The sequence below is a fragment of the Anomaloglossus baeobatrachus genome, chromosome 11 (genome assembly GCF_048569485.1).
Source record: "Anomaloglossus baeobatrachus isolate aAnoBae1 chromosome 11, aAnoBae1.hap1, whole genome shotgun sequence".
Lineage (NCBI taxonomy): Eukaryota > Metazoa > Chordata > Amphibia > Anura > Aromobatidae > Anomaloglossus > Anomaloglossus baeobatrachus.
This window is the reverse complement of record NC_134363.1, coordinates 147,587,383-147,614,832: the sequence shown is the minus strand read 5'-3', so window position 1 is coordinate 147,614,832 and position 27,450 is coordinate 147,587,383. Positions and strand designations below refer to the sequence as shown.

At 47.4% G+C, this 27,450-nt stretch overlaps 1 protein-coding gene across 3 annotated transcripts in view; it reads left to right on the top strand.

The window, feature by feature from the left end:
* LOC142256088 (zinc finger protein 10-like) overlaps positions 1 to 12,353 on the top strand; it is an 85,902-nt gene extending 73,549 nt beyond the window's left edge. The window contains exons 9-10 of one of the 3 annotated variants that reach the window (XM_075327607.1): positions 683 to 760; positions 11,219 to 12,353. In XM_075327607.1, coding sequence (XP_075183722.1) covers positions 683 to 760; positions 11,219 to 11,610 — 470 coding nt within the window. In that variant the 3' untranslated portion in view covers positions 11,611 to 12,353. Of the gene's footprint in view, positions 1 to 682; positions 2,426 to 11,218 lie in introns of those variants that run through there. The other 2 variants (XM_075327606.1, XM_075327605.1) reach the window with 2 other exon arrangements.
* The last annotated feature ends 15,097 nt before the right edge of the window (positions 12,354 to 27,450 follow it).

The window sequence follows — 27,450 nt, the reverse complement described above, 5'->3', positions numbered from 1 at the left end:
GAACCTGCCACCAGATTTGGCAACTATAAGCTGCGGCCACCACCACTGAGCTTTTATATATATGGCATTCCAGAATCCTGTATATAAGAGCCCAGGCCGCACTGTAGAATGTAAAAAACACTTTTATAATATTCACCTAGGGGGGCGGTCCGGTCCAATGAGTGTCAATGTTTCCAGTCCGGCGCCTCCTCTCTACGTCGATTGCTGTCCTCCTTCTCCCCAGCCAAGTATGGATGACATGTCCTGCGCAGGCGCACTTTGATCACAGTATTGTAGTGCGCATGCGCGGGCGGTCTTTAACCTTTCCTCATGCCTGTGCATTACAGTACTTTGATCTGCCCTCAGTGCGCCTGTGTAGGACCACAATGCCGGCTTGTGTGGATGACGTAGACGCGTCATACATACTTGGCTGCGTAGGAGGATGAGATCGCCGCAAACAGGAGGCGCCGGACCGAAGAGCAGCAACACCCATCGGACGGGACCACCCCCTAGATAAGTATTATAAAAGTAATTTTTATGTTATACAGAGCGGCCTGGGCTCTTATATACAGTATTCTAGAATGTTGTATATAAGCGCTCACCAGTGGTCCCCACAGGTTATAGTCACCAAATCTGGTGACATTTTCCCATTAAATGAATGTCTTATTCTGTCATCTCCTGATTTATTTTCTTTGCATCTCAGCAGATTTTCACAGTCAGGACACAAGTGAACAGCAAAATGAAGACTTTCTGGAATCTCCTACAAATAAATGTATCCTCGGTAAGTTTTCCAAGCAAAGAGTGTATCCATGTGCCGAGTGTGGAAAAGTTTTTCTCTGCAAATCAAGTGTTAGCAGACACCGGAAAATCCACCGGCAAGAGCGATATAACTGTCCGGATCGCGACCAGGGCTTCCCGAGACTTACCTACCTGGACTTGCATCAGAAGATTCAAGAAAACCAAAAGCAGTCTTCGTGTGACGAGATGCAAAGTGATTTCACAGATCAAACCTGCCTTTACGAGGACAGCGTACCGCACACGGGAGAGAGGCCATTTATATGTGACACTTGTCCGAAAAGATTCCGCAATCGATCTAGTCTCTATAAACATAAAAAAACTCACTTAGGTGTGAGACCGTTCAGGTGCGACAATTGTCATAAAACCTTCAGCCACAACTATGGTCTTCTGCGTCACCAGCGGGCGCACACGGGAGAGAGACCCTTTGAGTGCGGCGTGTGTAGGAAAAGATTTTATAGGAAAGACACCTTAGAAAAACATCAGGTAGTCCACGCCAAACAGAGGAGCTTTATGGCAAAGGCTGGGTGGATGGATTAAAGCATTATTACTGTGTGTATATATATATATATATATATATATATCTACACATACGTGTTCCTTTTTAATTAAATATATTATAATTCTTTATATTGACTTTCGGCAACTGTCATACAATCCTGATTCTTTTAGGCTATGTGCACCTGGATTTTTTTCAGCAGTTTTATAGAGCAAGTCTGCTAAAAAAACCAAAACTGAAATATTGCGTGAAAGACTACCTGTTCACTTGTAATGTAAAGCTTTGCTGTTCGTAAGTTCAGTGTTTTGTGCATTGTTTTTATACCTTTACAGTTTTGAAAAATGCTTGTTGGGAAACAAAAAAAAGTGTATGTCACTTCTTTGAAGTGGGTACTTATGGAATATGCTCCAAGCTAGGCATTGTCCAATCAAAATGCTTCAAAAAAAAAAAAAAAAGGTGAATTTTTTTCCAACACTCTTTAAAAATAACTTCAGGAAAAGAAAAGAAAAAAAAACTTGTCCAAAAACTCTGTCATCACGTAACCTTAGGGCACGATTCATCATTGCCTTTGCACCTGTTTTTTGTCTAGTTTTATATTTGTTTACATCCAATTCATTATTCTATTTGCGCCTTTTTTATGTCTATTTCATACTTGTTGTTTTCTGCTTTGTTGGGGTATTTTAGCAACTCCAGGAGTTTTCGCCTGGTTTCATCAATGGTGAAGTCTCTAAATTTAACCGCACTCCAGTCCCTCCCCTTCCTCGGTGTATTTTTGATTGTGCCAGTATTTTGGCACAATTTTTGAAAAAATGCGCCAAAAAGTTGCAAAAATCTATTCAAGGCAGAAAATGTATTTACTTTCCGCCAGATCCATGAATTTCATAAACTATTTAAAAAAATCTGTCTCCAAAAACGGAAACTAATACCACATATAAAAAAAAAGGAAAGTGGCTTACGAAAAGCCTTCAAATGATGAATCGGGGCCTGAGTTTTTGTTGCATCAGAAACTCTTGAAAAACCATGAGGAGTTTAAAAAGTTTTTATTGGGCAGTTTCAGCTTTGAAAACATAACTTCTATGCACTTCAGTTGGATATTTAATATTTTTATGTATATGTACTGGAAAATGGAACAACGCGCAGTATTTTAATGTTTGCGTGTGAAGAATTCCTACTCCTACCCCCTAGGTTTAATTTATTTGGTCGCCTTAGTTTTAACTTCTCTAGTGTTTTTTACTTAATTGACTAATTATATATATAAAAAATACACACAGTTGAAACCAGAAGTTTCCCTCCGCACTGTAAAATGACACATCTGCATGCTTTTCTTACTATATGACATGACATCTTAATAAACCTTTCCCGTTTTAGGTCATTTATGAACCAAAATTATTTATTTCTTCGGCGCTCCATTGGGAGACCCAGACGATTGGGTGTATAGCTACTGCCTCCGGAGGCCACACAAAGCATTACACTAAAAAGTGTAAGGCCCCTCCCCTTCTGGCTATACACCCCCCGTGGGATCACGGGCTGCTCAGTTTTCAAGCTTTGTGTGCGAAGGAGGTCATACATCCACGCATAGCTCCACTGTTTAGTCAGCAGTAGCTGCTGACTATCTCGGATGGAAGAAAAGAGAGCCCATATAGGGCCCCCAGCATGCTCCCTTCTCACCCCACTTGCGGTTTGTAAGGTTGAGGTACCCATTGCGGGTACGGAGGCTGGAGCCCACATGCTGTTTTCCTTCCCCATCCCCCTGAGGGGCTCTGAGGAAGTGGGATCTTACCGGCCTCCAAGCCCTGAGGCCGGGCTCCGTCCACAGACCCATTGAACCTGCTGGATAAGGAGCTGGGTACCGTTCAGGGACAAGGCCCTGCAACATTCAGGTACTCTGTGTCTCCGTACACATCGCGCACACACACACCAGCATTGCTGGGAGTGTTAGTGCGCCGGGGACAACAGCGCGGAGCGCTCGTGCTATTATTCACTGCAGCTTTGCTGAGTGAATTTATGTATTGGGAACTGCCGCGCCGGCCGCTGCTGGGTGTTTTTTACACTGTAGGCGCGGCTGGGACTTGTGGTGCGCAGGGGACTTCCGCGCTGGCCGTGCACATAGGACGGCCGCGCTTATTACTCGAGTCCCCGGCTTTGCGGCCTAGTTTTCACTTCGTTCCCGCCCCCAGCCCTGCCAGTCAGGGGAGAGGCGGGACGCTGTATAGAACATCAGCGCCGAGGGCTGGAGTCTGCTTTGCATTCTCCAGCCCCCTTCACTGGACACTGTGGGACGCCGGTTTCCCGCTCTTGCCTGGGGCACGCCCACGGCCCGCCCCTCTGCACACGAGCTGGAGAAGACGCCGGCAGCCATTCCTGCAGTCCGAGCTAGAACGGAGACAGGCTCTGGGCAAACCAGTCACTGGACTATGGCGACCACACACCCGCTTATAGGCGGGCGGTAAGCAGCACCTGAAGTGCTGACCCCACTAAATACCGCAGTGTCCATTTGTATTTTATGCTTACACTGCATATGTCGCTATGTTTGGCTATATGCCCTCTTAGATGGCGAGACATCAGCAGCAAAAAGCAAGGGTGCTAAGGCACAGGCTTTCTATGCTGCTTGTATTGCATGTGCTGAAGTGTTCATTTGTACTTATGCTTGTATGCTATACATTGCACTGTACGGTCGCTAATCTTGGCTATATTCTCCTGGAATGGCTAGACTACAGCAGCAAAAAAGCAAGGGTGCCAAGGCACAGGTTTTCTATGCTGCTTGTATTGCATGGGCTGCAGTGTTCATTTGTACTTATGCTTGTATGCTATACATTGCACTGTACGGTCGCTATTCATGGCTATATTCTCCTAGATGACTAGGCTACAGCAGCAAAAAAGCAGGGGTGCCAAGGCACAGGCTTTCTATGCTCCTTGTATTGCATGTGCTGAAGTGTTCATTTGTACTTTATGCTTGTATGCTATACATTGCACTGTACGGTCGCTATTCTTGGCTATATACTCCTAGATGGCTAGACTGCAGCAGCAAAAAAGCAACATAGGCTTTCTATGCTGCCTTTACTGCATGTGATTCTGTTCCAACGGCACTGACCCCCATTGTGTGCAATGCTCCCCTGTAGCATTTGGTCAGCCGGAGTCTCTACTAGAGGTGGCCAAAGGAACCACCTGTGAATCCTGTCCAGGGACAGGGACGGAGTTGCAGTTTCGGCTGATAGATTGTCATAGGAGAGAGACTTTGCAGTCCAGACAGGCCATGGGCAATCTTGATCAATGCTCCCTGGCCACCCTCATTTGGAACATAATCAGTGCTCCGGGGGGGTCCCAGGAGGACTCTCTGTATGATGAGGCAGACGTAGCTGATCAGGACTTTGATCCTGACACCGCTCTCAATCCGGATACACCGGATGGTGACGCCATAGTGAATGATCTTATAGCGTCCATCAATGGAATGTTGGATATTTCTCCCTCAGCTCCTCCAATGGAGGAGTCAGCTTCACAGCAGGAGAAATCCCATTTCAGTATCTCAAGCGTATATTAAGTATTTTTCTGGCCACGCTGTCTTCAGAGAAGCAGTCCAGAAACACCACGCTTACCAGATAAGCGTTTCTCCAAACGTATTAAGGATACACGTTCTCCCTTTCCCCCTGACATGGTCAAGCGCTGGACCCAGGGTCCAAAGGTGGATCCCCCAATCTCCAGGCTTGCGGCTAGAGCCATAGTTGCAGTGGAGATGGGACTTCACTTAAAGATGCCATTGACAGACAGATGGACCTCGGGTTGAAATCTGTCTATGAAGCTATCGGCGTGTCGGTTGCTCCGGCATTCGCAGCCGTATGGGCACTCTAAGTTATTTCAGCTGGTCTTGCGCAGCTGGTCTTGAGCACATGTACATCTGTGCCGCAGGTGGCGTCCTTAACCTCGCAATGTCTGCATTGCGACTTACCCTATTAATGCTGTCCTAGAGGGACAGTCGAGGTTTCGGTCCTTCCCAGGCTCGGGCAGGTCCCAATTGTCCTTGTCCAAAAGGGCTCAAAAGGGAGGAACCGCTACCAAGGCGGTCTCCTCATGACTTTCAGATCTCTCTCTCCGCATCCGCGGTTGATGGCAGACTGTCCCGCATTGGCGACATTTAGCTGCCACAGGTCACAGACCGGTGGGTGAGAGACATTGTGTCTCATGTACACAGGATAGAGTTCTGTTCTCGTCCTCCGACTCGATTCTTCAGAACTTCCCCACCTCCCCACCGAGCCGGTGCTCTTCGGCGGGCAGAAGGAGTGGTAATCCCGGTTCCTCTTCAGGAACAAGACACGGTTTTTCCTCCAATCTGATTGGGGTGCCAGAAAAGGATGGCTCTTTCCGTTCCGTTCTGGACCTAAATCTGCTCAACAAGCACGTGAAAGCCAGGCGGTTCCGGATGAAACCCCCCGCTCCGTCATTGCCTCAATGTCTCAAGGAGATTTCCTAGCATCAATAAGACATCAGGATGCTTATCTTCACGTGCCGATTGCTCTAGAGCACCAGCGTTTGCTACGGTTCATTATGAAGACGAGCATCTTCAGTTCGTAGCCCTGCCCTTCGGTCTGGCGACAGCCCTACGGGTTTTCACCAAGTTCAGGGCAGCAGTGGGAGCAGTCCTGCACTCTCAGGGTCACTCTGTGATCCCTTACTTGGACGATCTACTTGTCAAGGCACCCTCTCAAGAGGCATGCCAACACAGCCCGAACGTGGCGCTGGAGACTCTCCAGAGTTTCGGGTGGATCATCAAAATTTCAAGGTTAAATCTGACACCGACCCAATCGCTGACATATCTGGGCATGGAGTTTCACGCTCCCTCAGCGATAGTGCAGCTTCCGCTGGACAAGCGGCGTTCACTACAGACGGGGGTGCAGTCTCTCCTTCCAGGCCAGTCACACCCCTTAAGACGCCTCATGCAGAGGCAGTCACTGTCGCGCAGTTTCATCTGCGTCCACTTCAATAGGAAGTCGACGTCCCGAGACAGGAACGTCTCCCTTCTCAGACGGTCAAGGACTCTCTTCAGAGGAGTCCATCCTTCAGATCAATCTTCTGGAAATCTGGGCAGTGTATCTGGCCCTGCAAGCCTTTCAGCACTGGCTGGAAGGAAAACAGATCCGAATTCAGTCGGACAATTCCACAGCGGTGGCATTCATCACCCACCAAGGCGGAACACGCATCGCCAAGCCTACCAGGCAGTCCGGCGGATTCTGATGCGGGTGGAAGACAGAGCATCCATCATATCCGCAGTTCACATCCCGGGCGTAGAAAACTGGGAAGCAGACTTCCTCAGTCGCCAGGGCGTGGACGCAGGGGAATGGCCTCTGCACCCGGAAGGGTGTCAGGAAATCTGTAGCCGCTAGGGACTGCCGGATGTCGACCTAATGGCGTCTCGGCACAACAACAAGGTCCCGACCTTCATAGCGCGGTCTCGCGATCAAAGAGCGCTGGCGGCAGACGCCTTAGTGCAAGATTGGTCGCAGTTCCAGCTCCCCGATGTGTTTCCCCCTCTGGCACTCTTGCCCAGAGTGCTACGCAAGATCCGGTCCGATTGCCGCCGCGTCATACTCGTCGCCCCAGACTGGCCGAGGAGGTCGTGGTACCCGGATCTGTGGCATCTCACGGTCGGTGGGCGCTGCCAGACCGGCCAGACTTACTGTCACAAGGGCCGTTTTTTCCATCAGAATTCTGCGGCCCTGAACCTGACTGGGTGGCCATTGAGTCCTGGATCCTAGCGTCTTCAGGATTATCTCAAGGGGTCGTTGCCACCATGAGACAGGCTACAAAGCCCACGTCTGCTAAGATCTACCACAGAACGTGGAAGATTTTCTTATCCTGGTGCTCTGCACAGGGAGTGTCACCCTGGCCATTTGCATTGCCTACTTTTCTTTCCTTCCTGCAATCTGGGTTGGAAAAGGGCTTATCGCTCGGCTCCCTTAAAGGGCACGTCTCAGCTCTATCGCTGTTTTTTTTCAGAAGCGTCTAGCACGCCTTCCTCAGGTACGCACGTTCCTGAAGGGGGTTGTCATATCGTCCCTCCGTACAAGCGGCTGTTAGATCCATGGGATCTAAACAGGGTACTGGTTGCTCTCCAGAAGCCGTCCTTTGAGCCTCTGAGGGATGTTTCACTTTCTCGCCTCTCACAGAAAGTGGCCTTTTCTAGTAGCGGTCACGTCTCTTCGGACGGTGTCCGAACGGGCAGCGCTGTCATCCAAAGCTCCCTTCCTGGTGTTTCACCAGGACAAGGTAGTACTGCGCCCGATTCAGGAGTTTCTCCCTAAGGTGGTATCCTCTTTTCATCTCAATCAGGATATCTCCTTACCTTCCTTTTGTCCTCATCCAATTCATCGGTATGAAAAGGACTTGCATTTGTTAGATCTGGTGAGAGCACTCAGAATCTACATTTCCCGCACGGCGCCACTGCGCCGCTCAGACGCACTCTTTGTCCTGGTCGCTGGTAAGCGCAAAGGGTCGCAGGCTTCCAAGTCCACCCTGGCTCGATGGATCAAAGAACCAATTTTTGAAGCCTACCGTTCTGCTGGGCTTCCGGTTCCATCAGGGCTGAAGGCCCATTCTACCAGAGCCGTGGGTGCGTCCTGGGCATTACGACACCAGGCTACGGCTCAACAGGTGTGCCAGGCAGCTACCTGGTCGAGTCTGCACACTTTCACCAAACATTTCATGTGCATACCTATGCTTCGGCGGACGCCAGCCTAGGTAGAAGAGTCCTGCAGGCGGCAGTTGCCTCCCCGTAGGGGAGGGCTGTCTTTGCAGCTCTAACATGAGGTATTTCTTTACCCACCCAGGGACTGCTTTTGGACGTCCCAATCGTCTGGGTCTCCCAATGGAGCGCCGAAGAAGAAGGGAATTTTGTTACTTACCGTAAATTCCTTTTCTTCTAGCTCCTATTGGGAGACCCAGCACCCGCCCTGTTTCCTTCGGGATTTTTGGTTTGTTCGGGTACACATGTTGTTCATGTTGAACGGTTTTCGGTTCTCCGATGTTACTTCGGAGTGAATTTGTTTAAACCAGTTATTGGCTTTCCTCCTTCTTGCTTTAGCACTAAAACTGAGCAGCCCGTGATCCCACGGGGGGTGTATAGCCAGAAGGGGAGGGGCCTTACACTTTTTAGTGTAATGCTTTGTGTGGCCTCCGGAGGCAGTAGCTATACACCCAATCGTCTGGGTCTCCCAATAGGAGCTAGAAGAAAAGGAATTTACGGTAAGTAACAAAATTCCCTTCGTTTGCTAGAATGATGAAAGAGAGAATATTTTAAGTAATTTTTATTACTTTCTGCAAACTCAAAGGTTTACATACACTAAAGGCCGCTTTACACACTGTGATATCGGTACCGATATCGCCAGCGTGCATACCCGTCCCCATCGGTTGTGCGACATGGGCAAATCTCTGCCCGTGTCGCACAACATCGCCCGGACCCGTTACACATACTTACCTTCCCTGCGACGTCGCTGTGACCGGCGATCCACCTCCTTTCTAAGGGGGCGGTTCGTTCAGCGTCACAGCAGCATCACTGAACCGCCGCCCAATAGAAGCGGAGGGGCGGAGATGAGCGGGACGAACATCCCGCCCACCTCCTTCCTTGCGCGTGTGGCCGGGAGGCAGGTAAAGAGAGGTTCCTCGTTCCTGTGGTGTCACACGGAGCGATGTGTGCTGCCGCAGGAACGAGGAACAACTTCGTTACTGCTGCAGTAACGATATTTGAGAATGGACCCCCATGTCGCCGATGAGCGATTTTGCACGTTTTTGCGACGATGCAAAATCGCTCATAGGTGTCACACGCAACGGCATCGCTACAGCGGCCAGATGTGCGTCACAAAATCCGTGACCCCAACGAGATCGCTGTAGCGATCTCGTAGCGTGTAAAGCCCGCTTTAGAGTACTATGCCTTTAAACAATATGGGACAGCCCATATGATGATGTCATTTCTTTGGACGCTTCTGATTGGTTTATTTGCAACATCTGAGTTAATTAGAGGCATATCTGTGGATTTTTGATGTTGCTTCTTTGTTTAGCATCATGGGAAATTCAAAAGAAATCAGCCAAGATCTCAGAAAGAGAATGGTGGACTTGCACAAGTCTGGTTCATCCTTGAGTGTAATTTCCATATACCTGAAGGTGCCTCGTTTATCTGTACAATTATACACAAGTACAAACAACATGGGAATGTCCAGCCTTCATACTGCTCAGGAAGGAGACGGGTTCTGTGTACCAGGGATGAACGTGGTTTGGTCAGACATGTGCATATCAACCCAAGAACAAAAGCAAAAGACCTTGTGAAGATGCTGGAGGAAGCTGGTAAGGAACAAAGGTCTGACAAAACTAAAATTGAACTGTTTCGCCATAATGACCATCGTTACGTTTGGAGGAAAAAGAGAGACGCTTTGAAGTCTAAGAACACCATCCCTACTGTGAAACACGGGGGTGGCAGTATCATATTGTGAGGTTGTTTTGCTGCAGGAGGGACTGCTGCACTTCACAAAATAGATGGCATCATGAGGAAAGAAGATTATGTGGCAATACTGAAGCAACATCTCAAGACATCAGCCAGGCACTTAAAGCTTGTGCGGGAATGGGTCTTCCAACTGGACAATGACCCGAAGCATACTGCCAAACTGGTTACAAACTGACTTAAAGGGGTATTCCCATCTCCTATAGGGGTATTCTAATCAATAAGAATATTAGCAAATACCTCCAATTACAAATTGTCTAGTTTTCCTGATAAGCTATGGCAGTAGCTTAGCTATCCATGGTTATAACCATTAGCAACTAACTGTCCCTATATATGTGGCTATAGCCTTGGATGCCTAATCTACTGTAATGCCCTGCACATAAGGTAAGTGGCATAGCTTTTCAGAAGAACTATACTACATTTGTAATTCAAGGTATTTGCTAATTTTCTTAATATTACAAATACTACATATTCAGATAGCATCTTGGAAATAGGATTACCCCTTTAAGAATAACAAAGTCAATGTTTTGGAGTGGCCATCATAAAGCCCTTATCGCAATCCTATTGAAAATGTATAGGCAAAGCTAAAAAGGCCGGTGCGAGCAAGGCGACCTACAAACACCAGTTCTGTCAGGAAAAATTGACCCAAATTCCTAACAAGGTGAGAAGCTTGAGGGAGGAGATCCAAAACGTTTAACCCAATGTCATACAGTTTAAGGGCAATGGTACCAAATACTAATGAAATGTATGGAAACTTTTGACTTTACAGAAAGTAATAAAAATGCCTTAGAACATTCTCTCTCTCATCATTTTGGCATTTGGGAAATAGAAATAATTTTGGCTCCTAACTGACCTAAAATGGGAAAGATTGATTCTGATTTCATGTCAGATAATGAGAAAAACCTGCAGATGTGTCTATATAGAGAGCGGAGGGACAAACCTGCACATGTGTCTTTAAAGTGAGCGGAGGGAAAAACCTGCAGATGTGTCTTTATAGTGAGTGGAGGGGAAAACCTGCAGATGTGTCTTTATAGTGAGCGGAGGGAAAAACCTGCAGATGTGTCTTTATAGTGAGTGGAGGGGAAAACCTGCAGATGTGTCTTTATAGTGAGCGGAGGGAAAAACCTGCAGATGTGTCTTTTTAGATAGTGGATGTAAACTACTGGTTTCAACTGTATTAAATTAGAACAACACACAATTTCCTAAATGTTGCGGTCATTGTGTCGTCCTATGTGATTATATCCTAACATGATGAAACTCGCAGTATTTTAAGCTTATTTCACAAATTGAATTTATTCCAATGCACATAATAAAAATGTAAATGAGATAAGTGAAAAAGAACATTGATCAAAATTAGAGAACACTTTCACATACCTGCAAGTTATTGGTGTTAATCTGGCACCTGGTGCTAATTTCTTTAATTATCTGACAAACCCTATTTAACTGGTAGCCTAACTTTCCAGGTTCCACTGACATTGCAAAAATGGTGTGCCGTTCCAAAGTGACTGAAAGCCTCCGGCAGCAGGTTGTCCAGATGAAGGCCAAAGGGGTGACCCTATCAGCCATAGCAAGAGAAGTTGGTCGTTCCAAGTCTGTGATTTCGAGAATATTGCGTCTTTACAACATCACAAACTCTTTCAAGTCCCACAAGAAGGTTGGTCGCCCTCGAAAGACAGATGCAAGAGAGGACATGATAATGCAGAGAATCTCCATGGGTAATTGTTCCAACACTACAGCTGGAATTGCTCAGCAGTTCAGCACTGAACAGGGTAAGGATCTGTCTCGTCATACAGTGTCACGACGTTTAAGAGCATTTAGACTGAAAGCTGATGCTGCAGTGACCAAACCTCATTAGCTGAAAGAATCAAAAGGCTAGACTCACCTTTGGTGAGGAGCATGTTGTTTGGACAGAGGAGAAGTGTCCACAGTTCATTTTAGTGATGAAAGCAAGTTTAATTTATTTGGGTCTGATGGGAAACATTATGTTCGTTGACAAACTGGGGAAAGACTGAACCTAAAGTGTGTTAAGTCAGTGAAAGGTGGTGGAGGAAGGGTCATGGTTTGGGGAATGTTTTCTGTAGCAGGAGTTGGATCTCTCATACAGCTACATGGCAGAGTGAATGCAAGTGTGGATCAGAACCTTCATCAAGAACACTTGGTTCCTTACTTGCGTTCATCACTCAATCAGCCAGCAATTATCATGCAGGACAATGCCCCATGTCACAGCAAAACGGGAAAAGCAGTTTCTTGAAACAGAAAACATTGAAAACAATGAAAAGGCCACAGGCCAGAGTCCTGATCTAAACCCAATAGAAAACCTCTGGAAAATCCTTGGTGACAAAGATATGTTCAAAAAACCCACAACAGTCAAAGAACTGTGGAAGAGACTGGAAGAAGAGTGGACCAAAATCACACCAGAGCAGTGTGAGAGACTAGTGATGTCCTGTGGCCGCAGATGTGCTGAAGTCATTCACAGCAACGGCCGGTGCACGTCCTACTGATTGTGACTGTTGTTATCTTTAGAAAATTTAATTATAATCTTTCTGTGTGCTACAGTCATTGCTGTTCTCTAATTATGATCATCACGTTTTGGGCAAAATAAAGGTTTTATGTTAATAAACTTTGGATTTTTTATAAAACACTGCTCTAGTGGCATGGTGCACCCCTTACACAAAACCTTCAAATGTTCATCAAGGAGATTACATTATTTCTGAAAAAAAGCAAGTGATCATACATTGTTCTCTAATTTTGATCTCCAGTGTGTGTATATATATATATATATATATATATATATATATATATATATATATATACATACACAGTATATACATATATATATATATATATATACTGTATATATACATACAGTGAGTCCACCTATATCCTGTCCACCGCCATTATCTTGAGAATGGCGGCAGCTATAGGCATAGAAGTGGTGTCTAGGTATAGTAAAGTAGTCATGCGCTATGCAATGAAACCACCTATAGCGCCACCTGGTGGAGAACAACGGAGTTAGCATTTTTATCTCGAAAACGGAATGAGATAGAGAAAAAAGTGAATTATAAAGTTGTAGGGCATCATCAATTCAATACGAATCGACACCTTGCATACAGAAATGCAATGATTAGAACGTGGAAAACTCACAAGGCTGCGGACGTGAAGCGATACCTCATGGAGACCTTCCTACAAGTCATTGGGTATGGAGGCTGTGTGAAGTGGCCTCCACGCTCACCTGACCTGACCCCATTGGACTTCTTTCTGTGAGGTCACATCAAACAGCAGGTGTATGCGACCCCTCCACCAACATTGCAGGACCTACGACGACGTATCACAGATGCTTGTGCAAACGTGTCACCTACCATATTGCACAACGTGCAGCAAGATACAGTATGCTGTGCAGAGTCCAGATGTGCATTGCAGCTGACGGGGGCCACTTTGAGCATCAAAGTTAAATGAGCGCCATATGCGTGACCAGCATTCAATGTTTTTGGGGGGCATGGGTTTAATATCATAGCATTTCTGTATGCAAGGTGTCGATTCGTATTGAATTGATGATGCCCTGCAACTTTGTAATTCACTTTTTTTTCTCTATCTCGTTCCGTTTTCGAGATAAAAATGCTAACTCCGTTGTTTTCCACCAGGTGGCGCTATAGGTGGTTTCATTGCGTAGCGCATGGCTACTTTACTATACCTAGACACCACTTGTATGCCTATAGCTGCCGCCATTCTCAAGTTAATGGCGGTGCACAGGATATGGGTGGACACACTGTATATAGACACACACACACACACATTTATTTATTTTCGATTTTTTTTTGTTGCATGCAGCTTTCATATTGGGGCTGGTCATTCGTTTTAAGGTTTTATAATATTTTTTCACCATTGAAAGCATTATTCCATGTCTGCATTTAATACAAGAGAGCAGTTTCTTTTATTCACTATTGGATAAGTATACCTGACATCAGTGATCTCCAGTCTATAGTTTTCCAGCTTTTGAGAAACACCTAGAATATCATGCTGGGAGTTGTATTTGTGGAAAAACAAGAGCGCTTAAAAGGCCTCCACCTTTCTTTATCGTTCATATGGGAGACCCAGACCATGGGTGTTTAGCTTCTGCCTCCGGAGGACACACAAAGTACTACACTTAAAAGTGTAGTTCCTCCCTCTGAGCTTATACACCCCCTGGAGAACCAGATCTAGCCAGTTTATCGCTTTGTGTTCAGGAGGCATACATCCACACATGCATTCTCATCTGATTTGTTTGATTTTTGGAAAGAGTTTGAAGAAAAGCGGGTCCATGTCTGGACTCCCGGCATGTCCCTTCTCACCCCACTGTGTCGGCGGTGTTGTTAAGATTGATTTCCAAGGCTGGAGCCTTACATGCCGCGCTCCTTCACCATCCCTCCTGGGCTCTGGCTTGAAGTGGGAGCTAGCATGGTCTCCATGCTTGGCAGGAGGCCGGTCTCCATCCGCAGCCCTTCAGGACCCTGCTGGACCGGAGCACTTATCCCCAGGGACCTGGCCCTGCGTCTCAGCAGCTAAGTACCTGAGACGTTTATTTATGGGGGTCCCTGTGCTTTATTTGTTGGGGAGAGTGTGCTTGCTGTGTTTACTGGCATTTCCGGCGGGTTCTCTAGCTGTCGCACGAGAACCGCGCCGATGGTGCCTGCGCGTCGGCCTCGCCGCTCTAATTTAGGCCCCGTCTTCTCCGGAGACCTAGTTTCAGTTTCACTGCCCTCGCATGTCACTCATGCAGAGGGACAGGCTCGGCTCCGCCCGGCGGCCGTTCTGCACAGGGGAGGGACACTCCCCACTGTTGGAGCGTCCCTCCTCCCCTGTAGCTTTCTATGGCCCTCCAGATCCCGCTCTTTAGAGCAAGTCCCGCCTCCTCTCCTCGCTCCGGCGGCCATTTTCTCAGATTTACTCAGCGCTGGTCTACATCCCTGCTGGGTGCTGTGTTTGGAGGTCCGGGCTTTGGGATCTGGAGGGCACACAACACCGCTTCAGCGGTCTGGTAAGCCACAACCTCTGGTTGTGGACCTCTGTATATACTCTCTGGGGTTCATTCTCTTGCAGAGCCCCCACTCCAGCAGCATGTCTCACACGAGGAGCAAGGCTCCAAAGCTTTATTCAGTATGCACTGCATGTAAGCTCCTGCTGCCTGAACCGAGCACCTGTCCACATTGTGATGCCTGCTCTAACTTGGCGGTGCCACAGCTTGGAGTCTCACCCCCAGTGGTCTCTCAGGCTGCTCCTGCTCCTGTGGCTGAACCCCCGGCTTGGGTAGAATCTTTTTCTAGGTCTATCTCCCAGTCGTTTGCTGAGTCCATGGGACTTTTGTCCAGGACTTTGCTGACCATGCATCAGCCCCCTTCACAGGGTGCCTCTGCTGCTAGGGGTCTCTCAGGACCGGAGCTCACAGAGGATTCATCATCTGGTCCAGACCCCGTCCTCCTGAGAAGAGACGCAGGGTTCCTTCTCCCTCCTTGTCCCGCGGCTCTGATTCAGGAGCTGACTCGCAGGATGAGGAGGATGCCTTTACAGGGGGCTCGGAGACTACCTCCATGTACCCCATTGATCTGTCCGAAAGTGACTCAGATGTTAGTGACTTGATTGCCTCCATTAATTCTGTACTGGATCTCAATCCGCCAGTATCAGAGGAGCAACCCTCTCTGGCAGAAAAGCACCAGTTTACCTCGCCTAAGAGAGCAAAGAGTGTGTTCTTTAACCACTCCAGTTTTCAGGCCGCTGTGACCAAGCCCAGGGCCTGTCCTGACAAACGCTTCCCAAAGCGTGGTTCTGATGACCGCTTCCCCTTTCCACCTGAGGTGGTCAAAGAGTGGGCTCATTCCCCAAAGGTAGACCCTCCGGTGTCTAGACTCTCAGCCCGGACCGTTGTGTCGGTGGCTGATGGCACCTCCCTTAAGGATTCCACTGACCGCAAGATTGACCTTCTGGCCAAATCCGTGAACGAAGCGGCGGGGGCCTCGTTTTCCCCCGACTTTTGCAGCAGTGTGGGCTCTCAAAGCCATCTCTGCTTCTCTAGAGGAGATGCATTCCCTCGCCAAGGAATCTATGCCCGAATTGGTTGCCTTAACTTCCCAAGCTTCAGCTTTTTCATCCTATGCCATGTCTGCCATGCTGGAGGCTTCTCACCGCACTGCGGTGGCTTCGGCTAATTCCCTCGCTATCCGCAGGATCTTGTGGCTTCGAGAGTGGAAGGCAGATGCTTCTTCAAAGAAGTACCTTGCGGGGCTCCCTTTTGCTGGGTCTCGGCTGTTCGGAGAACAGCTGGATGAAATTATTAAGGAAGCTACTGGCGGGAAGAGTACTTCCATGCCACAAACCAAAATCAGGAAACCTGTCCAGGGTAGGAATCAGTCGAGGTTTCGTTCCTTTCGTTCCTCCAACTGGTCGTCCTCTAAGCCCTCGGCCTCGTCCACTAACTCAGCCAAGGACCAGAAATCCAACTGGCGCCCAAAAGCGCGTCCACAGAAGACCGCAGGAGGTGCTGCCGCTAAGGCAGCCTCCTCGTGACTATCTGTCCGCGCCAGCAACGTCCTTAGTCGGTGGCAGGCTCTCCCACTTTGGCGACGCGTGGTTTTAACACGTCTCCGATCAGTGGGTAAGGAATATCATCTCCCACGGCTACAGGATAGAATTCTCTTCCAGCCCGCCAAACACATTTTTTCTCTCAACTCCCCCCTGCTCCAAGGCCGCCGCCTTCTCACAGGCCGTGGCATCCTTGCAGGCCAATGGAGTAATTGTACCGGTTCCCGCACGGGAACGGTTCAGAGGTTTCTACTCAAATCTCTTCCTAGTTCCCAAAAAGGACGGTTCCTTCCGGCCCATCCTGGATCTCAAGCTTCTCAACAAGCATGTTCAGGTGCGGCACTTTCGCATGGAGTCTCTGCGATCAGTCATTGCCTCAATGACCCAAGGAGATTTCCTGGCGTCCATCGACATCAGAGATGCCTATCTGCATGTGCCAATTGCCTCTGAGCCACAGACCAGGAGCTCTCTTCAGTGGTGGCTTCGGCCCCTCTCTCTGTCCCAGAGGCGCTCCTTCCTGGCCCCGTCCTGGGTGATTCTCACCACGGATGCCAGCCTATCCGGCTGGAGAGCGGTATATCTCCACCACAGAGCACAGGGCACTTGGACTCCGTTCGAGTCAGCCCTTTCAATCAATGTGCTGGAAACCAGAGCTGTGCTTCTAGCTCTCCTAGCCTTTCACCACCTGTTGGGGGGCAGGCACATTCGAGTCCAGTCAGACAACGCGACAGCGGTTGCCTACATCAATCACCAAGGCGGGACACGCAGCCGCCTGGCAATGTTGGAGGTCCAACGCATTCTTCAATGGGTGGAGGACTCCAAGTCCACCATATCCGCAGTCCACATCCCAGGCGTAGAAAGCTGGGAGGCAGATTATCTCAGCTGTCAATCCGTGGACGGTGGCGAGTGGTCCCTGCACCCGGCAGTGGTTCAGTCAATCTGCCGCAAGTGGGGCACTCCGGACGTGGATCTAAGGGCATCCCGTCACAAAAACAAGGTTCTGGTTTACGTGGCTCGCTCCCACGATCCTCAGGCCTTCGCCGCGGGCGCTCTGGTTCAAGACTGGTCCCAGTTTCGTCTGTCCTACGTGTTTCCCCCTCTAGCTCTCTTGCCCAGAGTCCTGCGCAAGATCAGAATGGAGGGCCGTCGAGTCATCCTCATTGCACCGGACTGGCCCAGGCGAGCTTGGTACCCAGACCTGCTCCATCTGTCCGTAGAGGTGCCGTGGCATCTCCCGGACCGTCCAGACCTTCTCTCACAAGGTCCGTTTTTCCGCCTGAATTCTGCGGCTCTCAAATTGACGGCGTGGCTCTTGAGTCCTGGATCTTGACGGCTTCTGGTATTCCTCCTGAAGTCATCTCCACTATGACTCGGGCCCGTAAGTCTTCCTCCGCCAAGATCTATCACAGTGGGGAGATAAGGTATGCACACCAGTGACTATGTAAGGGGAATACATGAAATAGCAGAAACTGCTGTGTGAATACTGACTTGAAAAATCCAATAGCTATATGCAAGAGTGAAAATGTGAAAAATGGAATCTGCATTACTGCCATGAACATATGAATCAAGAGAAATTTAGCTACTGAATTGATCAATGCAATAGAGCCCCAATACTACGCCAAAGTATTTCTCTACGTTGGGGTCCCTAGCTTGTGTGTGTCCTCTCATGCAGTTAAAAAACTTACCGTGTATGGGAAGCTGAGACCCAGGCTATTTATGCGTATGATATGGATTGGCAATAGGTGTGGTTGGGGAGGGTTCACAAACGAAAAAATACTACACACAGCAGTTTCTGCTATTTCATGTATTCCCCTTACATAGTCACTGGTGTGCATACCTTATCTCCCCATAGTGATGGGTTTTTTTTTTAGGTTTTTGCACCCAGTTCGGACTTAGAATGGTGTTCCAAACGTTATTCCTATTTGTTAGTATTTTTTCGTTTGTGAACCCTCCCCAACCACACCTATTGCCAATCCATATCATACGCATAAATAGCCTGGGTCTCAGCTTCCCATACACGGTAAGTTTTTTAACTGCATGAGAGGACACACACAAGCTAGGGACCCCAACGTAGAGAAATACTTTGGCGTAGTGTTGGGGCTCTATTGCATTGATCAATTCAGTAGCTAAATTTCTCTTGATTCATATGTTCATGGCAGTAATGCAGATTCCATTTTTCACATTTTCACTCTTGCATATAGCTATTGGATTTTTCAAGTCAGTATTCACACAGCAGTTTCTGCTATTTCATGTATTCCCCTTACATAGTCACTGGTGTGCATACCTTATCTCCCCATAGTGATGTTTTTTTTGTTTTTTTTAGGTTTTTGCACCCAGTTCGGACTTAGAATGGTGTTCCAAACGTTATTCCAAGATCTATCACAGGACTTGGAAATTTTTCCTGTCCTGGTGTCGCTCTTCCGGCCATCCTCCTTGGCCATTCTCCTTGCCGACCCTTCTGTCCTTTCTACAGTCCGGTCTACAGCTAGGACTGTCCCTCAACTCTCTCAAGGGAAAAGTCTCAGCTCTGCCAGTGCTGTTCCAGCGGCGTCTCGCTCGGCTGGCTCAGGTCCGCACCTTCATGCAGGGCGCGTCTCACATCATTCCGCCTTACCGGCGGCCCTTAGATCCCTGGGACTTTGATTTGGTTCTCACGGTTTTGCAGAAACCCCCCTTTGAGCCCCTTAGGGAGGTTTCTTTGTTTCGTCTTTCACAGAAAGTGGCCTTTCTGGTGGCCATAACTTCCCTCAGGAGAGTCTCTGATTTGGCTGCGCTCTCTTCGGAGTCACCTTTTTTGTTTTTTCATCAAGACAAGGTGGTTCTCCGTCCGACTCCGGACTTTCTTCCTAAGGTGGTCTCTCCTTTCCACCTTAACCAGGACATTACCCTACCTTCCTTTTGTCCGGCTTCTGTTCATCGCTTTGAAAAAGCGTTGCATACTCTGGATCTGGTGCGTGCTCTCCGGATCTATGTGTCTCGCACCGCTGCTCTTAGGCGGTGCACTTCTCTTTTTGTGCTAACCACAGGCCGGCGCAAGGGCCTCTCTGCTTCTAAGCCGACCTTAGCCCGTTGGATTAGGTCGACCATTTCGGACGCCTACCAGTGTACTCAGGTGCCTCCCCCGCCGGGGATCAAGGCACATTCGACCAGAGCTGTCGGTGCCTCTTGGGCTTTCAGGCACCAGGCTACGGCTCAACAAGTCTGTCAGGCTGCCACTTGGACTAGCCTGCATACCTTCTCGAAGCACTACCAAGTGCATGCTCATGCTTCGGCAGATGCGAGCTTGGGCAGACACATCCTTCAGGCGGCTGTCGCCCATTTGTGAAGTTAGGCTCTGCCTACTTCTTAGTTTTTATGTTTATTTCCCACCCATGGACTGCTTTGAGACGTCCCATGGTCTGGGTCTCCCATAGGAACGATAAAGAAAAAGAGAATTTTGTTTACTTACCGTAAATTCTTTTTCTTATAGTTCCGTATTGGGAGACCCAGCTCCCTCCCTGTTGCCTGTTGGCAGTTTTCTTGTTCCGCGTGTTTTTCACCGGCTGTTGTCGTTGACAGAGTCTCCGGTTGTTCCGGCTTTTGCTCTGTTTTACTTGTGGGTGGCTATTCTCCTTCAGCTTTTGCACTAAACTGGCTAGATCTGGTTCTCCAGGGGGTGTATAAGCTCAGAGGGAGGAGCTACACTTTTAAGTGTAGTACTTTGTGTGTCCTCCGGAGGCAGAAGCTAAACACCCATGGTCTGGGTCTCCCAATACGGAACTATAAGAAAAAGAATTTACGGTAAGTAAACAAAATTCTCTTTTTTTAGACTAAAATTGGCCAAACCGGTGAATATTGGGGGACAGTGTAATTTGTGTGGAGGCTTCCTGTTCTCCCCCGACAAGTGATATCAGGGGGGAGAAGAATATGGCCATGGGATTTCCAATTGCCGATCCTTTTGTTTGGCGGGAGATAAGCAGGTGCCAGAGGAGTCTGGCGGCGACTACAGAGAATGTAGGAGTGCTGGGCCAAACCGAAGAGGAGTAGGAAGAAATAGCTGTCAGGTGACTGATTGTCCAGAAAGCCAGCCTCGATGCCATGTACATATACTGGGCACTTGCCAACCACCATACACCCTCCATAGCTTTTATCTGTGATGGACACATGTCCTCTGTATGGTCCCACTATGAAGTGAGCATAGTAAGTGAATACAGAAGGTTTCTTATAAAATTGTTTTCCTAAATTCTGTATGATGCCATATGGGGTGACTCTGTCAGCCATAGCAAGAGAAGTTGGTCGTTCCAAGTCGATGATTTCGAGAATATTGTGTCTTTACAACATCACAAAATCTTTCAAGTCCTCCAAGAAGGTTGGTTGCCATCGAAATACAGATGCAAGAGAGGACATAATAATGCAGAGACTCTCCATGGGTAATCGTTTCCACACTACAGCTGGAATTGCTCAGCAGTTCAGCACTGAACAGGGTAAGGATCTGTCTCGTCATACAGGGTCACGATCTTTAAGGGCATTTAGACTGAAAGCTGACGCTGCAGTGACTAAACAAAATGTAAAATATTCTTGAATTTGATGACAGGTGCAAATGAATGTTTCATGCAGAATGCATATATAACACACTACAAATGACCTTGTAATACATTGGCATGATCAACGGAGCTAGTAATGAGGCATATGGCCTGATTACCAACATTTATAATGGTATGTGCCCACAATCCGGAGACACTGTGTTCTAGACGGAGTGTGTTTTCCCTTGCGGAGACTGCAGCGGCCTGTGCCCACATTCAGGGTTCTGGGTGCAGTGGATTTTCGGCTGTGTTCTCCTGCCAAGAACACTTACATCTTTGCAAGCATGTCGAAAAGCCGTGCCACAGGTCAGTTTACTCTGTGAAAAAACAAGCACAGTGGGCATGTCACTGGTAGGCTAGGCTAGCAGCTGGCCCTCAGACTGGGATCCCTGCACTGACCTTCAATCCAGAGGTACGCTTAAGGGTAGTGAGGTTTGGGCCCCCAGCGTGTCCCTATCTCCTATTGAGGCCCTGACCTAACTCTCCCCCGCACCCATTCACCCCAGGTTGGCAGGACACACCGTAATAACCCCCTCCCAAAAGACACGGACAGGGGATAAAAAATGAAACTCTCTCACTCTGAAAACAACCATAAAAGGAAGACAATAAAGGCCCAGGAGGAAATAAAATATAAGGCAGGAAGTAAGGCACACCAAGGGACACTTCCACACCACACAAGCAACTGATCGCAGGTCACCAAAAAGAAGATCGTTAAGGACCCCAGATTTTGGCATTATCAGAAGCTATCTTCAGCAATCTCCTTAAAAACTCCCCAGCCCTAACTAGGGAGAGACCAGCTGTGTATGGTAATCAGCAACCTGACTCAGCACAGTGCTCCCACAGAGGATAACTCCTGGACAGCTCGGAGTAGTGGAAACAACTCAGCCGACGCCCAGCAGAGTTGAGTATCTAAGAGAAACATGGTTGCCTATTGGTCTCTGCAATTTGAACATGGTCCAATGGCGTTGTCGTAATCTACGAGTTCGGATCCGAACAGCGCACGACAAGGAAGGGGATTTCTATAAATCTCATCTAATGTGCTTATACTGTACAACACAGTGTTTTGAACACTGGGAAAAACAGTGTCCAAAATGCTACAAACCCTGATTTTGGGCATGTACCCTTAGATTTTCCAGAATCAGAAAATAGGGTCTTTTCCCCCCTAGAACCTTTGTTTTTTCCTAAATCCATATGGGAAATTCATCCAAGACTGTATGCCACTTTTCTGAACAAACATTTGACAGCTTTTTGCATATTTCTGCTGCTTTTGGAACTTTTAGTTTCAGCAAAGTCTTATCTGTGATGCGGAATTTTTACAAATATATAAAAATTAGGAAAACTAAAATTGTAATGTACATTTATTAAAACACTGAATTATTATTACAATTCCATGATCATGTGCACTGTGTGTGATAAATGTGGCAAACTCTGTATATTTGTACCTGTACATAACATTTTGGGGTAGGAAACTGTGTAAAACTGGTTATTGGCATCTGATGGAGTAGGAACCAAGTCATGGCGCCAAGGATTTTGACCAGGAAAGGCGGTAAGGCTGAGGACAAGAACGGAGCTTAGTCAGGAACAGAGCCAAGGGGCAAAGTCAGGACTAGAACAAAAAAAGGTATCAGACAGACAAGTCCAAAGGCTAAGCAGAATACATGTCCAGGAAACTGAATGAGTATCGGTTACAGGGAATCTGTCAGCAGGTTTTTGCTATGTAATCTGACAGCAGCATGGTGTAGGAGCAGAGACCCTGATTCCAGCGATGTATTACTTAGCCTACTGGGTGCAGCAGTTGTGATTCATTCACAGTTTTCTCTGCTGCAGAGATCAGAATGCTTAGCTGTGTATAACCCCGCCTACATCACTGATTGGCAGCTTTATGTGTACAAAAAAACAAAAAGAGCAATACCTTATCTCTAATGTAACTTCAGGATCCAAAAAGGAGGGGAGAGATACAGTGACTGACCTCCACCGGTATGCAATAAGAAAGGGAAAAAATTCTCTCACCCAAGTAGTGAAAAATGCTTTATTGTGCTGACACACAAAAAAAACCATAATGGAGGAAAAATCCCCTCTCCGCAACACCTGGGCGTTGCGGAGAGGGTATTTTTCCTCCATTATGTTTTTTTTTGTGTGTGTCAGCACAATAAAGCATTTTTCACTACTTGGGTGAGAGATTTTTTCCCCTTTTTTTTCCCCCTTTCTTATAGCTTTATGTGTACACTGTATATTGACAGAAAGCTGCTAATAAGTGATCTTGATCTTCCACTGATACATTCACACGGATCTTCAGCACGCGTATTTTTCTGGCGGATCCGCTCTATAATGAAAAAGTGCTAAACAAAGGTTAAAAAAAATTAACATAAGTGCTGCAATGTAAAAAGATTCTATGGTGATATGTTCAGCCCTTTGAATGTGTTTTAACCGTTTCCAAAGACGCCAAGCAGTAAAAAGAAGTGATCGGAATATACTTCAGACGAAACGCTTTCTTCAATGCAAGTTAAAAACAAAACACATACAAAAAAACCCCAACTTGCCGATAAAGACATCTCATATACGGTAATGAAGGCAAAGACAACAAAAAAGAAGACGCTTCTGCACAGAACATGCCGGCGTGTCCTGATGAGTGTTCCTCCAGAAAAAGTTGCCAGGTTTAGGGTTCGGTTCCACTTGCACATAGCTTTGGATGCGAGAGCATCAGAAGCAATATGTTAATGACCCTCTACTGTGAGCGTCAGCCGAGGGTCATGCGGCTGTCATGTGATCGTGCGATCGGATCACAGCTGCTTAGAAGAGGGAGGGAACACTTTCTCCCCATCTCCTCCACTGTCTGTCTCTGCGTACATCACACTGCAGTCGGATGACATGCGAGTGCAGTGCGATGTTTCACATGCTCCCATAGACTTGTATGGGGGTGTGTGAGACGAGGATAAACTTTCCTAGGGCTAAATATTGTATACATAGACAATCCCTTTCAAATATTCCTGGGGAGAATCTGGGGTATAAGGCCAAACTGCCATACAGTGACAATCCAATACAGCCAGAAACACACCTACATGGCCACACAATTTTGAAACATTAGGCCACGTGCACACACACGTTGAGTATTGTGTGAGTTTTTGACCTCAGTATTTAGGCCACGTGCACACATTGAGTATTTCGTGAGTGTTTTATCTTAGTATTTAGGGCACGTACACACATTGAGTATTTGGTGATTTATTTTTTTTTACCTCAGTATTTAGGCCACGTGCACACATTGAGTATTTGGTGAGGTTTTTTTTACCTTAGTATTGAGGCCACCCACATGCACACATTGAGTATTTCATGAGTTTTTAACCTCAGTATTTAGGCCACGTGCACATGTTGAGTATTTGGTGAGGGTTTTTTTACCTCGGTATTAAGGCCACGTGTACACATTGAGTATTTTGTGAGGTTTTTTTACCTCAGTATTGAAGCCATGTGCACATGTTGAGTATTTGATGAGTTTTTTACCTCAGTATTAGGCTATGTGCGCAGTTTACGTTGCGTTACTTGCAGTTCTAAACGCATCCTCTGGCAGAAATTGTCTTTGTCACATTTGGTTGTGACCGCAAAAACCGCTATAAATACACTTGTGTTTTTACTGCATTTTAGCCGCGTTTTTACCGCGATTTACATTACTTTTAATTGCTTAAAATCAGATGCGTTTTGACAACACATACAATGCTAAATAAAGTTTAAACATTCAAACACTATGAAAAAAAAGAAAAAAATGATAACCAATATCATGATTAAAATCACACACAAAATAGATTATTTTATTAAAATGATAACTGATTTCAAACATTTATGTATAAAATAACGTTAAATTATGGATTTTCATTAATTTAATTGTCGAAATATGTGTGTGTGTAAAGGGACATATCATGCCCTTAATATAATGTTAAAAACGCATGCGTTTAATTTGTCAAAAAAGCTTGTTTTCTGCATAAAAAAAGCATGTTAAACGCTAGAATTTTGATGTAGAATGCGTTTTGAAAGTTCTCATTGACTCTAATGTTAGCAAAACGCAGCCAAAATGGCAAAAACAATTGACATGTTGCTTCTTTAAACGCTGAGGTTTTGCCAAATTTTCAGCAACTGAAACGCTGCGTTTTTAACAGCATAGTGCGCACAAGAAATCCCAATTTCCCATAGACTTTGCTTGAAAATCAAAACGCATGCATTTTGGCCTTTAATTGCTGCAGTTCAAAATGCTGCGGAAACGCATGAAAAACCGCAAAGTGCGCACACAGCCTTAAGGCTACATACACACATTGAGTATTTGGTGAGTTTTTTACCTCAGTATTGAAGCTACGTGCACACATTGAGTGTTTGGTGATTTTTTTTTTTTACCTCAGTATTAAGGCCGCGTGCACAAATTCAGTATTTGGTGAGTTTTTTACCTCAGTATTTTAGGCTACGTGAACACATTATTTGGTAATTTGTTTTACCTCAGTATTTAGACCCCGTGCACACAGTGAGTATTTGGTGAGGTTTTTTTACCTCAGTATTTGTAAGGCTCCTTTCACACGTCAGTGATTCTGGGACGTTTGTGCTTTTTTTTAAGGCCCGTTTCACACGTCAGTGAAAAACAGTGACGTTTTTCACTGGCGTGTAAAACACGCACATGTCCCTGCGTGTACCGTGAATCACGGCACACGTGGGTTGTCCATGTGCAATCCGGGCTCCGTTCTCCGTGGCCCGTGATTGCACTTAGAAATCAACTCACCTGTGCCCGCTCCCGCTGTCCATGGTGCTGATCGCTCCCGCGATGCAGCATCTGGCCGGCGCTGACCCCCGCAGCAGCTGCTTCCGGGTCGGCTGTGTCGCGCATCATTAGTATGCGCGACAGTAATCAGCCGGCTCAGAAGCAGCAGGCTGCACGGGCTGCAGAGAGCGCGGCTGAAGCCGGGTGAGTAAAAATGTTTTTTATTTTAAATGCACGTTTTTTTCTGGCACGTGTTTCACGGACCACACCACTGCGTGGTCCATGGAACATCAGTGATGCCAGAAAAAAATGGACATGTCTCCGTGCGGCAATCACGCACACGCGGGTACGCCGCACGGAGACACGTGCAGTGAAAAATCACTGTCGTGTGAGCAGACCCATTCATTATAATGGGTCTGCGTATGTCAGTGATTCTAGTACGTTTAAAAAAAAGCACAAACGTCCCAGAATCACTGACGTGTGAAAGGGGCCTAAGGCTACATGCGCACGCTGCTTCTTTTTCGTGTTCACAAACTGCAGCCAAAACTGCAGCCAAAACTGCACCTTGTCAGAGAGAGCCTGGAAATGTCACAAAAAATGTAGGTGCTTTTTTGGTGCATTTTTGCTGCTTTTTTGGTGCGTTTTTGGCTGCAGTTTTGTCAACAATTGTTTCATGTATTTTTCAGTTCAAACAAGCCCATAAAGCTTGTTGAATTGGAAAAAAAAAATTAGAAATAAATAAATAATTAAAAAAAACGGCGTGCGGTCCCCCCCAATTTTAATGCCAGCCAGATAAAGCCATACGGCTGAAGGCTGGTATTCTCAGGATGGGGAGCTCCACGTTATGGGGAGCCCCCCAGCCTAACAATATCAGTCAGCAGCCGCCCAGAATTGCCGCATACATTATATGCGACAGTTCTGGGACTGTACCCGGCTCTTCCCGATTTGCCCTGGTGCGTTGGCAAATCGGGGTAATAAGGAGTTATTGGCAGCCCATAGCTGCCAATAAGTCCTAGATTAATCATGTCAGGCGTCTATGAGACACCCTCCATGATTAATCTGTAAATTACAGTAAATAAACACACACACCTGAAAAATCCTTTATTAGAAATAAAAAACACAAACACATTCCCTCATTACCAATTTATTAACCCCGACAAACCCTCCATGTCCGGCGTAATCCAGCATGCTCCAGCGTCGCTTCCAGCAGTGCTGCATGCAGGTGACCGGAGAAGCAGCAGACACCGCCGCTCCGGTCACCTCCATGCAGCTAATGAAGACAGCCGCGCGATCAGCTGAGCTGTCACCGAGGTTACCCGCGGCCACCGCCGAATCCAGCGGTGGCCGCGAGTAACCTCTGACAGCTCAGCTGATCGCGCTACAGCGTGGAGCCGGCGGCAGGAGCGTGGAGCCGGCCGGCGGCAGGAGCGTGGAGCCGGCCGGCGGCAGGAGCGTGGAGCCCGGGACTTTCAGCGGCGGCGGTGGCGGTGAGAGGGGTCCATCATCTCCCCTGTGCGGGGACCGCGGTACTTCGGGGAACACGGGGAGGACGGGACTATCAGCGGCGGCGGCAGCGAGAGGGGGATGGACGTTGGCAGCTGAAAACATTGATTTTTCCCTCTCGCTGCCACCGCTGCTGATAGTCCCGTCCTCCACATCATCTCCCCTGTGCGTGCATGCTGGGGACAGTGGTACTTCGGGGAACACGTGGAGGACGGGACCACCAGCGGCGGCGGCAGCGGCAGCAGCAAGAGGGAAAAATCAATGTTTTCAGCTGCCAATGTCCATCCCCCTCTCGCTGCCGCCGCTGCTGATAATCCCCGTCCTCCACATCATCTCCCCTGGGGAC